The sequence below is a fragment of the Scyliorhinus torazame genome, chromosome 2 (assembly GCF_047496885.1).
Source record: "Scyliorhinus torazame isolate Kashiwa2021f chromosome 2, sScyTor2.1, whole genome shotgun sequence".
Lineage (NCBI taxonomy): Eukaryota > Metazoa > Chordata > Chondrichthyes > Carcharhiniformes > Scyliorhinidae > Scyliorhinus > Scyliorhinus torazame.
The window spans coordinates 132,524,279-132,540,841 of NC_092708.1; the positions used below are offsets into that span (position 1 = coordinate 132,524,279).

The 16,563-nt window shown below is 43.0% G+C and overlaps 1 protein-coding gene across 1 annotated transcript in view; it reads right to left on the reverse strand.

Moving 5' to 3' along the window:
• Positions 1-16,563, reverse strand: part of ttn.2 (titin, tandem duplicate 2) — a 415,239-nt gene that overhangs the window by 365,074 nt on the left and 33,602 nt on the right. The window contains exons 17-27 of the mRNA XM_072477296.1: positions 15,816-16,046; positions 15,380-15,624; positions 15,032-15,228; positions 14,774-14,938; positions 11,839-12,007; positions 10,048-11,741; positions 9,673-9,954; positions 7,207-7,473; positions 6,773-7,045; positions 6,402-6,665; positions 6,045-6,305 (exon numbers count right to left, since the gene is read on the reverse strand). Of these exons, the coding sequence (XP_072333397.1) occupies positions 6,045-6,305; positions 6,402-6,665; positions 6,773-7,045; positions 7,207-7,473; positions 9,673-9,954; positions 10,048-11,741; positions 11,839-12,007; positions 14,774-14,938; positions 15,032-15,228; positions 15,380-15,624; positions 15,816-16,046 (4,048 nt within the window). The remainder of the gene's footprint in view (positions 1-6,044; positions 6,306-6,401; positions 6,666-6,772; positions 7,046-7,206; positions 7,474-9,672; positions 9,955-10,047; positions 11,742-11,838; positions 12,008-14,773; positions 14,939-15,031; positions 15,229-15,379; positions 15,625-15,815; positions 16,047-16,563) is intronic.

The window sequence follows — 16,563 nt, forward strand, 5'->3', positions numbered from 1 at the left end:
ACCAAACACCACCAAATAACAATTAACTATATATGTATTCATGCACATTTATGCTTTGAACCAAAATAAGGGCTCCATGCCTCAGCAAAAATGTTGCTGCAGCCTGACTTCTGGGTATCCCACCCACCATTTTTACTAGGGCGGTGTTGGGGGAGTGGGGTAGGCTGAGGCAGCAGGAGTGGATTGTACTTTACACATTCATGGTTCACAGAGGCCGCTGCCCGTGTAGAAGTGTAGCTGCCTGCAAAGAGATATTGTTTTCATAACTGGGATGTTCAAAATATGACTCTCAGAAATGAGATCTTTGGGGAAAAACTGCCAGAGTTATTTGGAGAGGTAGGGTACCTTTTTGGAGAGGTCTGGTACCCCTTGGGAGAGGTAAGATGTCCTTTGGAACAGTCAGTTTCCCTTTTAGTATTGTTAAATTCAGACATTGATGTTCATTAAAGTGGATAAGCTCAGTAGAAGGGTCAAGCAGTCATTTAAACCTCCAAGCCCTTTATATTTATTTTTAAACCCCAGCCTGCTGTGGTTGCTTCCCATTCCACTACCTGTCTGTTTACATATGCCTGAGAGATATCATTATAGGATTAGTACTGCATGATTGATTCCACAATCTAGCATTGCCACAATGGGGGATGGGTGGGGGGAATATAAGTTCATAGTTTGATTGAGAGCTCCAAGGGTTTATAAAGTCTTTTTAATGTGGGACTACGAATACAAATGTTTATTTTCATGAGGGATTAAGTACTTGAGTAAATGCAGCTTTTATTAGGGGTTAAATGTTTCAAGGAATGCAAATGTATTGAATGAGTTTGTATGAATGAGAATTTTTTTCTTCAATATAGAATTCTGCAATAAACACTTAGAACTTTATTTTATGTCATCTCACCTTTCATTCATTTCATTTGCTGTGATTTGCCATTGTTGGATACTAGGTGATTTGGCATGGAGAGTGTAAGGGAAAAGGGTCATGGGTTGGCATGATTTGGAATTAAGTTAACATAGGAGCTATGAAAGGCAATAGGGGTGAGTTGAGAAGCATAGGTTGGCATGGCATGGGGATGGGTGGAGCAGCATAGGTTGGCATTGGGGATATGACAGGCTGCGGGAAGTGTTGGAGGCATGAGGCAGCATGCATAGGGAGCTATATATATGGAATGCATGGGGGCTGAGGACTTGAGTGCTGTTTTTTGGTTTCTTGTTTTTGCTGTAACTGTCTTGGTATTAATTTAACAAATGGGTTCTCTGATCCTGATTAAATCTCCTATTTTGTAGATAATGATCTTAAAATGAATGTGTCATCTTCTATAAATGTGAACATGGTATATTATCCCTCTTCATCTTTCTCCATTCAACTTGAATTGCTGTGACTAGTGTTGGGACAGACATCAGTGCTGGGACCTTTGCTGTTTGTAGCATATATAAATGATTTGGAGGAAAATGTAACTAATAAGTTTGCGAATGACAAAAGTTGGTGGAATTGCGGATAGCAAGGAGGACTGTCAGAGGATACAACAGGATACCGATCAATTAGATACTTGGGCGGAGAAATGGCAGGAGAAATTTAATCTGACAAATGTGAGGTAATGCATTTTGGAAGCTCTAATACAGGTGGGAAATATACAGCAAATGGCAGAACATGAGAGTATTGACAGGCAGATGGATCTGAGTATACAGGTCCACAGGTCACTGAAAGGGGCAACACAGGTGGAGAAGGTAGTCAAGAAGGCATATGCATGCTTGCCTTCATCAGACAGGGGATTGAGTATAAAAATTGGCAAGTCATGCTGCAGCTGTATAGAACCTTAGTTAGGCCGCACTTAAAATATAGTGTTCAATTCTGGTCGCCACACTACAAGAAGGATGTGGAGGCTTTGGAGAGGGTACAGAAGAGGTTTACCAAGATGTTGCCTGGTATGAAGGGCATTAGCTATGTGGAGAGGTTGGATAAACTTGGTTTGTTCACACTGGAACAATGGATGTTGAGGGGCAACAGAAGTCTGCAAGATTATGAGGGGCATGGACAGAGTGGATAGTCAGAAGCTTTTTCCCAGGGTGGAAGAATCAATTACTCGGGAACATAGGTTTAAGGTGCGAGGGGCAAAGTTTAGAGCAGATGTGCGAGGGAAGTTCTTTACACAGAGCGTTGTGGGTGCCTGGAACTCCCTACCAGAAGTGGTGGTGGAAGCAGGGATGATAGTGATGTTTAAGGGGCATCTTGACAAATACATGAATAGGATTGGAATAGAGGAATATGGATCCTAGAAGGGTAAATGGTTTACGTTGGTTGGGCAGCATGGTCGGCGCAGGTTTGGAGGGCCAAAGGGCCTGTCCCTGTGCTGTACTTTTCTTTATTCTTTAATATTTCTTTCTGAAGTGCCTTGCAATGGTCAGCTAGTGCTTTGAGATTATCCATGCTTGCTTCCATTTCTTCCTATCTGAACCCATAGTGGTTTCTGCTCCCTTTCCCACAGAATTATCTGCGGGATCTCCCAAGCATCCATCTTTGATCTCTTTGTTTTTCCTTAAATTAGGTCCACTTCCCAGAAACATCAACTTGCCAATACTCCTAGCTTGTTTCTCTCAACCCCCATATCTGTCTCCGTGTTGTCAAAGTGCTTACCTAAATTCAAGCCTTAGATGAGCCATAACTTCCTGCAGCTCAGCATTGAGTAAAACAAAGGCGCCACCAAATATTTTGCAGCTTTGCCACTGACTCTATTCCTTTTTCCAGCCACTCTCTCAGGTTGAACCAGACTATTTGCAATCTTAACAGTTAATGTAATTCTGCTTTAAGTTTTAACCCATAGTCATTTTCAACATCATACCACTTACTCCCGCCTCCCCAACAATGCCTGGATCTACCTGTACATCAGCTTCTGTGCTGAAATCTTAATGCGTTCTTTTATATCCTTCCAACATTCATTTTGTTAGGCTCCCATCTTCTTCTTCCAGGTATTGCAACTTGTGAAAAATGTTGCTGCACACATCCTGCACCCCACTGCATCTCACTGTCCAATCAATGTCGCCCTTACATTAAATTCCCAATTCATAGTGAATGTATTATCCTTATCACTGGCTACAAATCCAACCATGAACTCACTCCACCCTAACTCTAGATCTACATTCTCAAGGGTTCCATGAGTGTTCATAAGGGGCTAGACCTCTTGTTGGGTGTGGGCAGGGCAGAAGTAGAGCAGGTTTTCGGGGGTGGGAAGACTTTGGATGTGAATCCTGGCTGCGTTGTGCTCTCGCTTCAGCACAATGTGGCCGGAGAATGCCGGGAGAGGACTGCAGCGAACCTCCCGACAGGCGCCACGCCTCCTAGAATTCACTGGAGTGTTGCAAGATGCCGGAGTCGGAACCCCGCTCTAAATGGACTGAATGAAGTTCACAGAAGTAGGTTGTAAACCTACTTACGTGGGATCCACCGGCCTCCCTCGATTCTTCGGCCTCCCAGGGACGGTGCAGATGGGCGCCAAACAGTGTCAATCCGCACGAACGTGGACCAGGCAGAACGGTACCCGAGGGGTCTCCCGGGCCTCCGGAGACCCCAGGGTGGTCAGGGTAAGTGCAGGGTGGCTCCTGGCCCTCTCCCTGGAACGTGGGCACCTTGGCACTGCCCAGCTAGCACCTTGGCACTGCCAAGGTGGCTGAATGGCACTGCCAAGTCAGCGGGAATACTGCCTGGGTGCCAGGATGGCAGTGCAAGGTTGCCGGAGTACCAGGGTGGCACTGCCAAGGATCAGGGGGCAAGGGGGCCATATCCATAAAATGAGGGTGGAGGGGGGTTTGAAGGGTGGAGGAGTGCAGGGCAGGTAAGTAGGGGCCTCCGGGAGGTTGGAGGAGTGATGGGTGGGGGTTCTAGAAGGAAGGGGGTGCTGAACCGGGGCTTGGAGTGTGAAGAAGGGAGACCCCCAGGGACCCCATAGCTTGGTGTCCTCAATTGGGGGTGTGTGGGGTAGGGTCAATGTGAGTGGGGTGACATTGCCTATGGGTGAGAGGTGTGGGGCACCCACAAGCTCACTTAGAGATTGGAGCATCCTTTCAAAAGGGCAGCCCAATCTCTGAGTTCAGCTCCCCAGTGCTAAAAAAAAAATTCGAAGTGTGGGTTAAACCGGTGAGAATCTCCCCAGGGCCCAAAAAAGTGACTAAGTGCCATTGAATAGCGGTGGGGAACTCGCCGCTAGAGCCGTTGGGAAACTCCCTGAAAAACCCGCCACAAATTAACTTTGAAATTTTGGGAGAGAATCGGGCCCTTTGGGGAGATTCAAATAGGTGCAAGCAGCCTCTAAAATAGGCACACTTCATGTCCACCACCAGGCTACGCAGTGAAAACTGGGCTTTACAGAGAATTCCAGCCTCCATCCGCCATGGGTTAAATCCCAGAGTTGGCCCTTAAGTAGTTTGCAGCATGATCAGGGACAAAAGTGATGTCAGAGAATGCAAGCTGCTGAGATAGGAGGTCATGTGAATGATCACCCTTGTATAATGGTGATACCAATCATGGAAATGGGAGTCAAATGGTTAACAGAAAGGTTGAATAGAAAAAAGTTGTTCTTAAATTTTAGAAATTAAATCCAGAAATATATGCAGAAAATTGAATGTGTAGTTAACTGAGGGGATGCGAGGTTGCAAGAAGGAAGGCAGGTGCATTCCCAGTGTGGACAGAGAAAAAAACTACAGCATAAGGCTTCTCAGGAGGCATCGAGATAAGTAATGATCAATGAAAATATTAAAAGGAATCAAAGACAATTAGATTTTAGTTAAACATACAATTGTGAAATATATATTTTAACCTTAGAAACATAAATTTGAGTGCTGGATATTTGAGTGTGAGAAAAAATATAACAAACAAAATCATTCAAAAACATCTTGAGGGGGACTTTCCGGCCTTTCTCGCTAGTGAGATCTTCCGGTCCCACCGAAGGTGAACCCCCACTGGCAGCGGGGGCTGGGTTCAATGGGAAATCCTGTTGGCCCCAATGCTGGCCAACAGCGGGCTTCCTCCCCCGCCAAGAAACACGCCGTGGGAGGCGCAGATAATTTCCCCCCCTTATAAGACCATAAGACACAGGAGCAGAATTAGGCCACACTGCCCATCGAGTTTGCTCCTCCATTCAATCATGGCTGATATTTTTCTCGTCCCCATTCTCCTGCATTCTCCCCATAACCCCTGATCCCCTTATTGATCAAAAACCTATCTATCGCTGTCTTAAAGACACTCAGTGATTTGGCCTCCACAGCCTTCTGCAGCAAAGAGTTCCACAGATTCACCACCCTCTGGCTGAAGAAATTCCTCCTCATCTCTGTTTTAAAGGATCGTCCCTTTAGTCTGAGATTGTGTCCTCTGCTTCTAGTTCTTCCTACAAGTGGAAACATCCTCACCACGTTCACTCTATCCAGGCCACGCAGTATCCTGTAAGTTTCATAAGATCCCCCCTCATCCTTCTCAACTCCAACGAGTACAGACTCAGAGTCCTCAACCGTTCCTCATACGACAAGCTCTTCTTTCCAGGGATCATTCTTGTGAACCTCCTCTGGACCCTTTCCAAGGCCAGAACATCCTTCCTTAAATACGGGGCCCAAAACTGCTCACAATACTCCAAATGAGGTCTGACTTATATAGCCTTATATAGCCTCAGAAGTACATCCCTGGTCTTGTATTCTAGCCCTCTCGACATGAATGCTAACATTGCATTTGCCTTCCTAACTGCCGAATGAACCCGCACCTTAACCTTAAGAGAATCGTGAACAAGGACTCGAGTGATTGAGTTAATTCTCATAATTAGAGTATGATTTGCCTTTGATTCTTTCAACCAATTAGAAGGTCTGACACCAAATACCATAGACACGTGCACTCAAAGTATTTTATCATAATAGGGATGATGCCTAGATTCTAGATATTTACAATATTCAATTATGAGTTTTCTAACTAATTTTATAAAGAACTACCATGATTTTTACTAAAGCAAGTAGAAAAAAATAAGACTATTCTATAATATATAATTTATTCAGTATATCATTTAATTTCATCATACCTGATACCGTAAGCTGTGCATTTGAGGTCTTTTCCCCGGCCATAAATGTATACTCTCCTTCTTCATCTTTCATTATGTCCAGTACAGTCAGTCTGTAAATTTTGCCCTTTGCCTCTATCTTGTATTTGGGACCTGTTTTGAGCTCTTGGTTCCGAACTACCCATGCTACATCAATCCCAGTGTGAGACAATTCTGCTTCAAAAGTAATACTCTGAGTCTCTGTGCAGGTCATATTTTTAAGTCCTCTGACAATTTGAATTCCTAGAAAGGAAAGGCACAAATCCAAACTTCAGAAAAAAAATACTCAATAAACAAAAATATGTTTCTTACACGAGTTGATAGTAATTGGTCACGTACGTTCAATTGATAGATTGCAGCTTGTTTCAGTTTTTCCAATGACAAGTTTATAGCATCCGTCATCTGAGGAAAATGACCTGCTGATTAACAGACGCTGTTTAGCTCCTTTTGCAACAGTCTGTATCCTGTCATCAAGTTGAATTGGTTGGTCATTGAAGTACCATTTCACGGAAGTAATATGTGCAACTGAGACTTTGCACTCTAACACTGCCTTTGTTCCCTCAACAACAGTAAGGTCTTTAAGAGGGATCACCACTTCGATAGCTGGAAAGTAAAGAAAACATGGCTATCATTTGAAAATCACTAGATACCCACTGTTAAATGAATGAGACATTATAATGCTGAAATAATTTTTTAAAAATAACACATACACTGCACAGTTAAACGTCCAGATGTTGAAAGGTCAAAATCAGTGGCATGAAATGAATATTTTCCAGCATCTTCTTTTGTTGCATCCTCAATCAGCAACATATGTGATGTTTTGTCTATAACAATGTGAACACGTTCATTCGCCTGGATTTCTTGACTATTCTTTTTCCAGACACCTTCAACATTTTCTTGAGAGAATTTTACTTCAAGTTGGGCAATATCACCTTCACAAATGTTCTGGTCTCCAAGGTCCTGAAGGATTGCCACTGCACGTGCTGCAAATGAACAAGGTAACCATTGTCAATAAACCCTTGCAATGTTTCTAAATCTGTTGAATTTACTATCACTATGAATGCAATTCATTTTCAAACCAAATGTTTTATTGGAAAAGAAAACATGAGTTAATTAGTACCATTTTACCTAAAAATTAACTTACGTTTCATCTTCAGATTGCAACTTGTCTTTTTGCCTTCAATAACAAAACTGTATCTACCCTGGTCTTCTTTGACAACATCTCTAACTGTTAAAGAATGGCGACCACGACGAGATGAAATATAGTATTTGTTACTAGGTTGGATCTCTCCATCTCCTTTGTACCATTTTCCTTCAGCATCTTCACTTGAAAAAGCACATTCTAATTCGCCTGAGAATAACTCTGGTACTTCTAAGTCCACAAGCTCTTTGGTGAATTCAAGAATAGCTCCTATATGAACATTTAAAAAAGTTGAACTTTAAGCCATCGCATCATTGCACTATTTTATATCGTGACTTACATAATGCAATTAAAGAGTAAATTCGTCAATTCAGTGCTCTCAGTCGAAAGCCATGCCTGATGGAACATGGGTCAGAGATCGAGCTACAACATTGCAGTATAAATTCTCTAAACCATTATCCTTTCAAGTCGGGTTTCCTGCACAGAGTGTTGGATCAGTGAGTTTACAAATGAGTCAAAAACAACATGCATTTATATATGGAGTGACATGGTGGCACAATGGTTAGCACTGCTGCCTCACAGTGCTAGAGATCCGGGTTCAATTCCGGCCTTAGGCGATTGCCACTGTGTGGAGTTTGCACTTTCTCCCTGTGTCTGCATAGGTTCCCTCTGGTTTCCTCCCACAGGCTAAATTGTCCCTTTGTGACTCTTATGTTTGGTGGGGTTACAAGGATTGGGTGGGGTTACAAGGATTGGGTGGAAGAGTGGGCCTAGGTAGGGTGCTCTTTTAGAGTGTCAGTGCAGACTCAATGGGCTGAATGGCCTCCTTCTACTGTAAGGATTCTATGATAGCACCTTTAAATGCCTCAGTGCACTTAACAGGTTTCAGAAAAAAATGACACCAAGCCACATCAGATGATACAGAGAGAGATGGCCGATGAGGTAGGCTTTAAGGAGCATCGTAAAGGAGGGCACAAAGGTAGGGGGCAGGGAGGTTCATGGAGAGAATTGCAATCCTTGGGGTCTGACAGCTGAAGACAAGGTTGTCAATGCTAGGGCAAAGGGAATAAGAGTTGCACAAGTGGCCATAATTGGATACATGCAGAGTTCTTGGAGGATTTAGGCATGGGAGTTATACAGATAGGATGGGATGAGGACATGGAGAGATTTGAAGGCCAGGATGAAAAATTTAGATCTGAGGTACTATTGGACAAGGGTGATGGGAGAATGACACTTGGTACAATTTAGGATACGTGCAACAAGTTTTGGATACGCTCAAATAGTTTACACAGATTTGAAGTTGGATGATTTAGCAGGAAAGCACTGGACTATTTGAGTCTTGATATGAGCCGATGGTCTGATGCAGGGACAGAGAAGGGTACAATTACGGAGTTGGAGGAGGTGACCGTGATGATAGAAACTATATGGGATGAGAAGCTCAGCTCAGGGTTAAATAGGATGCTGAAATTGTGAGGAGTCTGATTCCGGCTCAGGCCAATGGCCAGGGCAGGGATGGAATTGGATGCAAGGGAATCAATTCTTGAAATTGCAGGAAATTTCTGCTCAACCAGTATGGGACATTGGATAATCAGAGTGACAATCACATACAGTGGAGCAGTCAAGAGGGATGGTGGTGAAGAAGAACTGGATGTCATCACTGTACCCATGGAACCCGATTTATATTTCATTCTTTTTAAACACTTGTAGGAGGAATGTGTGAGTAGATAGGGCCCGTACCCATTGCTACCCATTTAGAAGAAAGGGAGGTAATCTTATTGAATCTTACAAGATTGTGAGGGAGACTTAAAAGGTAGAAGTTGATTGAATGTTTCCTCTCATGAACGAGGGGGCAAAGCTTAAAAATAAGGGGTCACCCATTTAAGATGGAAATTACGGAATTTATTTTCTGGGAGGTCCATTAGTCTTTGGAATCTCTTCTACAGAGAGCAATCGGAGACTGTGTCATTGCAGATATTCAAGGCTAAGTTAGACAGATTTTTGATCAACAGGGGAGTAAAGGGTGGAAGGCATGAAAATGGAGCGAAGGCCACAGCAGACCAGCCATGAACCCATCCAATGGTGGAGCAGTCTCATTGGGCCAAATGACCTACTCCTCCTCCAATTTCTTATGACTTTGTGATCTTATCATCACCAGAAGCTGACAGAAGAACAGCTTTCTGTTTGCATACAAGTATATAATCTATGATAAGTTAAAATGAAAGCAGGCTGAAAAATGTTATTAATTTGCAGTAAGTATGGAATTTCCATCAATGCTTTTTTTTGGCTCTGTAACTTAACCAACTGATATTATGAAAAAAGCATCAACATTCAATCATAATATGGTAATATTTAATTCGAAGTAACTTAACCCATGTTCTAAATAATTAACTCTTTCAATTACACTTTGTATGCTGTCTATTGTGATGCAGTTACTTAGTTACTGTTTTGAAACTCAAGCATCTTTCTTACCTTCAACAATAAGTTTTGCTGTTGATCGTATTGAAGAATCTTCAACAAGAGCACAAGTGTACTCTGAAGCATCAGTCATAGTAATTGTCAATACAGACAGGAAATGAACTTTCCGGTCAGAATGCATTCGATATTTGTCACCAGAGAAAATCTGTACGTTATTCTTATACCATTCTACTTTTATAAATGGTTCTGACAATTCACATTCAAAAGTTGCCATGGTGTCTTTCTCCTTTGCATTGACATCATGCAACTCCTCAGAAAATGTAATCACTTGCTTGGCTGAAAAATGGCAAGATGAAAAATCTGTAAATACCAGGAGGCATAATTAAAAAAAAAACATACATCTAGCATTTAGTAGCTAAAGTTAAATACCTTGTACAAGCAGGAAAGCGTGGCTTGAGATTTCACCAACAACATTGATAACTTTCACCATTATACTGGCAGAATCTTCAGGTACAACATTTTGAATTACAAGTTCACAGACATTGTCTTCAGGCCAATACCAGTAAATTCGTTCAGTTTTTTCAAGTTTTACACCATTCTTAAACCATTGGCATTCAGGATCCGGCTTGCCCACCACTCTCACACGGAAATGACTTTCATCTCCACGAGCCAACGTCTGACTCTGAATACGCTCCAAAATTTTGGGTGCCTCCATACTTGGTGAAAACTGAATCTTATCTGGTTTAAAAGTTGGAATGGTGACAGTGCCTTCAGGAGGGGGTAGTTTATTTTCCTCCTCGGGTATTCCTTTGGTCCAATGGAGAAGTTCTTCCTTTCTCTTTCTCAGCATATCTTCATAAGCTTCATCCTTTCTCCGTGATTTGAGTTCGACTGCTGTAATGGCTTCATAATAACCTTCTTCCTTTCTACGTTTAAACTTGCTACGTAGTTCTTCGGTCTCCTCTGTTAGTTTCGCATGAACAATTCTTTCAGCCTTTTTAAGTTTCACTACTTCTTTGGGCGCAGAATCTGCTGGTTTTTCTACCTTAATGACTTCAAAGAATGGCTTGGCAGGCTCTGATGGGCCCGTTTCAACTTTCTGTTCAGGGGCTCGCCTCAAAATAGACCTGAAATCTTCTCGTTCTGTTATTTCTAGCTTCACTGTGTGCTCCACAACCCCTTCAGGATTTTCTGCCGTAACTTTGACACAACCTGAATCATATGATTTGCAGTCAACAATTTCCAAATAATAGATGCCATCATACCGTAGCCTAAAACGCTTGCTCTTGCGAATAAGTTGTCCGTTAAGATACCAGTTGACCTTTGGTTGAGGATAGCCGATGACACGGCACCGGTAGCGTGCTATTTCACCTTCCAGCACTCTTGCTGGTTCTGGGAACAAAACTATTTCAGGCTTTGTCTTCTCTTTTATCAGTTCTTCTGAAAGGCCTATAAGTGCACCTTCATGGGCTATTCTTTCAAGTTCTTCAATTCGCTGCATTCCTTTTCTGCCCTCAGGTAACTGAGATTCTTCAACAAGGCTCTTTTCATCTTTTACAATGAGAGTTGCTGATGTCTGATCAGCGCCGTACTTGTTTGTAGCTCTACAGGTGATGATACCACTGTCCCGGGGATATGCTACTTCAAAGTCAAGACTACAGTATCCAAATTCATTGATCATGTGAAGTCTGTTCGCTGCAGCAAGAGGCTTACCATCAAGCAACCATTCAACAACCATTGTTGGATCACCAATTGGTGTCAGTCTACATTCAAAGTGTGCTGGTCCAAAACATTTGAGCCTCACAGAACTGGTCTTCTTTTTGAAATGGGGTTTCTGTTGTTTTTCCTTATCATACAAATCACCTTCCTCCCACTGTTCCTGACCGTAACGTAAATGAAGGGGTTCTAGCTCGGGAGCTGATATCTCCTTAGCTTTATAGGTCCCCTTTGGAATGATTAACTTTCTTTCTGGTTCAGGTTCAGCAAATTCAAGTTCAACATTAAGTTTACACCTTGTTGTGTCACGACCTGCTTTATTGATGGCAGTTGCAGTATACCAGGCAGCATCATAATTTGCTGCAGAATCAATTTTCAGTGCTCCTTCTCCTTTAGTTCCTTCAATCCTAAAATACAATTAAGTAGAAATTACAAATAAGCAAATACTACAAATGCACACATACTTATTATCACTAAAGTTTGTTAATATTGCAGTTTACTTACTTAATATGAGGATACTTATGTTGGGCAATAATATCACTATTTTTCAGCCACACAATATCAGGATTTGGGTTTCCAACAGCTTTCACTGCCATTGCAACAGGGGCACCTTCTTTAACACTGACATTTTTCAATTTTTCCACAAACTGTGGTCTCAGTAAATGCTCTTTAGCTGCAAAGAAAATATAAAAAAATGTCAAATATCAATGTTCAAAAATATACATTTGCAATAACATGCAGAAACTTTCACTGTACTTAATGACTACAGTTTGTCAATTTGAGTGGCACTGTAGAAAAATACATTGATGCTCCAAATTGCTGTACAGTTGAGAGGTGGGCCGCAGCTTCACATTGTGGCATGCCACTGGGAGAAGCATACATTGGAGCCAAATTGGTGCCAAGAAGAAGTGAAATTCACATGCAATTCATGTTGACTCACTCTTCCACATTTGGGAATTATGAACTTGAGATTCTGTCAAAACCTGGAAAAAGACCCACCTCTTCAGCTCATTCCTCAAAAAGCAATACAATGACAGACCAATGTTTAAAAAATAATTATGTTCTTTTTTGCCTTGAAACATAGAAAATGTAATGTCAACATCTGTTGTTCTGGCATGCAATATGCTTCACAGTATATAATTGAGGCTTATTTCACATATTACCTACATAGCCTTATTAACCAAAGGTTTTAAGAGATCTGGGGCAAAGGCAGACATATCGGGCTGGATTCTCTGCCGGCGGGATGCTCTGTTTTGCCACAGCCCGGGGGTTTCCCGACGGCGTGGGGCTGCCCCACAATGGGAAACCCCATTTACCGGCCGGCATAACAGAGCAGCCCGCCGGTGGGGTGAACCTGAAATGTGGCGCGGCGGGACAGAGAATCCAGCCCAAGGAGTTAGAACTCAGATCAGCCATGATCTCGTTGGGTGGTGCACAAGATTTGAGGGACTAAGTGGCCTAATCCTGGTCCAAAGTTTCTATGTTCTCCCAAACTGCCAGCTAATATGTAATGCACATGGTGTTTGCACAAAAAGTGACACAAGACTCAGCAAGGCCACATTTCTTTATTGTAATTACGTCTGCTCGCATACAGCAGTTGAATTGTCTGTGCAGCACTCCATTCATTCATTTTGTGCTCCAATTAACACTGGCATGGAAGATCTGTCAAGAGGTTAATATTTTTTTAAATCTGGGTGACCTTGATATACTACTATAATGAGCCTGTTTACATACAGCTCAACATTTTGGCTTTAGAGGACTAACTGTAATCGCCTCCCCGAACAGGCGCCGGAATGTGGCGACTAGGGGCTTTTCATTGAAGCCTACTCGTGACAATAAGCAATTTTCATTTCATTTCATTTCATTTCAACCCAACATCCTCCTTTCTAGAGTTGCTGGGCAATGGAAACCCTATTGCTGCATCTCAGTCTTCTCTCAGTGCATTCTAAACAATATAGATGGAGCAAAATGTAAATATTATAATGAACTGGACATTTGCTTCATGAACTATGTTCAGCCTAATCATTGGCAGGTGCAAACGACAGTGGAGCAGTGCTCACAATGCTGCTCATTGTTAATCTCTACGCAGCACGGTAGCATGGTGGTTAGCACAATTGCTTCACAGCTCCAGGGTCCCAGGTTCGATTCCCGGCTTGGGTCACTGTCTGTGTGGAGTCTGCACGTTCTCCCCGTGTGTGCGTGGGTTTCCTCCGGGTGCTCCGGTTTCCTCCCACAGTCCAAAGATGTGCAGGTTAGGTGGATTGGCCATGCTAAATTGCCCTTAGTGTCCAAAATTGCCCTTAGTGTTGGGTGGGGTTACTGGGTTATGGGGATAGGGTGGAGGTGTGGACTTAGGTAGGGTGCTCTTTCAAAGAGCCGGTGCAGACTCGATGGGCCGAATGGCCTCCTTCTGCACTGTAAATTCTATGATGATAATCATCTATGATGATAATCGCTTACAACAAACATAGAAAAAATAAAAACTATGGGTGCGATTCTCCCCCCCCCCCCCCCCCCACACCGGGTGAGAGAATCGCCGGGGCGCCGCGCAAATCGCGCCACGCTGCCCCGACCCCCGCACGCGATTCTCCCCCCCCCCCCCGAAACCAGCGCCGTACGATTCGCGCCGAGCCCCTCGGAGAATCGCCGCAAACGGTGAGCGGCGATTCTCCGGCCCGTATGGGCCGAGCGGCCGCTAAGACACGACAGGTTCCCGCCGGCGCCGTCCACTCCTGGTCGCTGCTGGCGGGAACTCTGCAGGAACGCTGGGGGGGGCCTGTGGCGGGCGATGGGGGCTCCTTCACCAGGGGGTCCTCCGATGGTGTTTGGCCCGTGATCGGGGCCCACCAATCAGTGGGCCGGCCTCTCCCTCCCCGGGCCTACCTCCTTCCGCGTGCGGCCCCAGAATACTGGCGCCATGTTGGTGAGGGGCCGGCGCGCGTAAGAAGTTCCCCGCGCATGCGCAGGATGGCGCGGCCCAACTGCACATGTGCAGGATTGGCGGAAGCTGCTGAAAAAGCGAAAGAAAGTTAACAGGTTGAAGCCAGGAAGGAAATTGAATCAGCAGTGAATCTAGAAGCAGCAGCAGTCAATGTGAAGCAAAGACAGATTGCTGTCGATGCAATACAGGAATTAGCTAATGTAGACCTAGCAATTCATTCTGAAACCTTGAAAGATACAGCCCCATTATTAGAAATAAGGACGTGTAAGGACGCTGGACTGGCGTGAACCGCTCCAGCACCGTGCTGGCCCCCTGTGGGGGCCAGAATAGGTCGTGCCCGGGCCCTGTTCGCGCCGTCGTGAAACGCGACGGCGTTCACGACGGCGCGGGCACTTAGTCCGGGAGCAGAGAATCCCGCCCATATATCTTGCAGAAAGTTCACCTAAAATAATTATATACATTTTTAATTTATTGAGATGATATTAAAATCAATAGTACCTTCTACAGAAAGTGTCATGGAAACAGAACTTTTGCCAGCTCTGTTTTGTGCCACAACAGTCCATTCACCAGAATCAATTGGCAAAGCAGGAACGATGATCAGGGATTGAATTCCATCTTCCTTTACTACAATTTTGTGAGTATAATCATTCACAATTTGACGGCCTGTAATAAAAGTCGATATTAAGTCAACTACTTTATTTCACTGTATTATTTGTACACACTGAATAAATCAATGTGACAAAATATAATTCTTACCATTGTGGAACCATAGCGTCTCAGGCATGGGTCTACCAACAACCTTTAGGTCAAATCTAGCTGTCTGTCCCTCAGAACACTTAAATGATGTAGGTTTCAGAACAAAAACTGGTTTGTACAGTCTCTCTAGTTGAGTCTCATCAGTATCTTCTAACCTACGTGCTGGCGAACGACTTGGAGATCGAGGAGACACAGAACTAAAGAATTAGGGAAAGGATTTAACATGATCATTCACATTATTTCTATTTCAAAATCATTAACTAATTCATTTTGAAATTTTCTGAATGTTATCAAATGTGAAGCATGACATGAAATTAACACAAATTAATAGTGACTAATAAATAGTACCGCATTCTCCTCATTATTTCTGTTGTTGGTAAATAAATGTGGCCTGTTGGAGCACCAATGGGTTCAATAAACAGCTTTCCAGAGCAAATGGCATTTCCCTTGACATTGCTGGAAAACACTGTGTAGATGCCCTCATCTTCTGGCAAAACTGCCGGAATACGCAGATTGGCTCTGCCATCCTGAGAAATATCCATCTGGTAGTGATCCCCATGTTTCAGACGCTTACCATCTTTGAACCATACAATCTATGAAAATATGAAATGTGTATCAGCAAGACACATTAGATCATTTAAAAATCTCCGAAAAGAAAAGGTCACAAAAACATTTTAAATGTACAATACACTGTTCACATGAACCAGCATATCTAGTAAGAAAAGCATTTCATATCAAACAATCTTCATGGCAAAGGTGGCTTCCAATGCAAAAAATTGGTTACCTTGGGCAATGGATAACCAGATACTTTACAATGGAAAGTAACACCCATTCCATCAAGAACTCTAAAGCTTTTCAGAGTTGAATCGAATCCTGGTGCATCAGATTCATCTTCAGGAATATCTAACACCATTTCTTCACCATCCTCTTCGAGAAGCTCTTCCAAAGTGATCCTGATAATTCGCAATTCAATTTCTTTGATAAGTCTTTCTTCAAATGAGGAAATGTGGTATTCCTGAAAAAAAAATGTATTTGTCAATGAACAATGGATTGAAATACAGCAAAATCTTTATTGTCCGGCATGTGCGGGAAATGGGTGGTGCCGTTTAATCAGAAATGCCAGTTAATGGAGAGTTCCATTTACTAGTGAAATACTGTATGATATTTGAAGCTTGAAGTAATGTGCAAGTACTCAAGAAGTAAAGAACAGTACTCTTTTTCCTTCTGTTCTTTAATAATACAGTAAGACATGAATTAAAGTATAACTGATGAAGTATACATGTACGGGTTCCAGATAACTGTAATTGCCAAGATAATTAGGACGTTGTGCTCAATGATTGTACTCTTCATCTTTACTCTACTGGACTCTCTCCTCTGAATTCACTGCCCTCCCCTCCCTTCCCAAAATCTATGTTTCCATAAAAATCCTCCTACCCACATTCATGGCCACTCTCTAAACCTTGCTATTACCTAGAGCCTCTAAACTTCCATGGTCTCAATCAACGATAAGACCATTTCCAACCACTCACTTG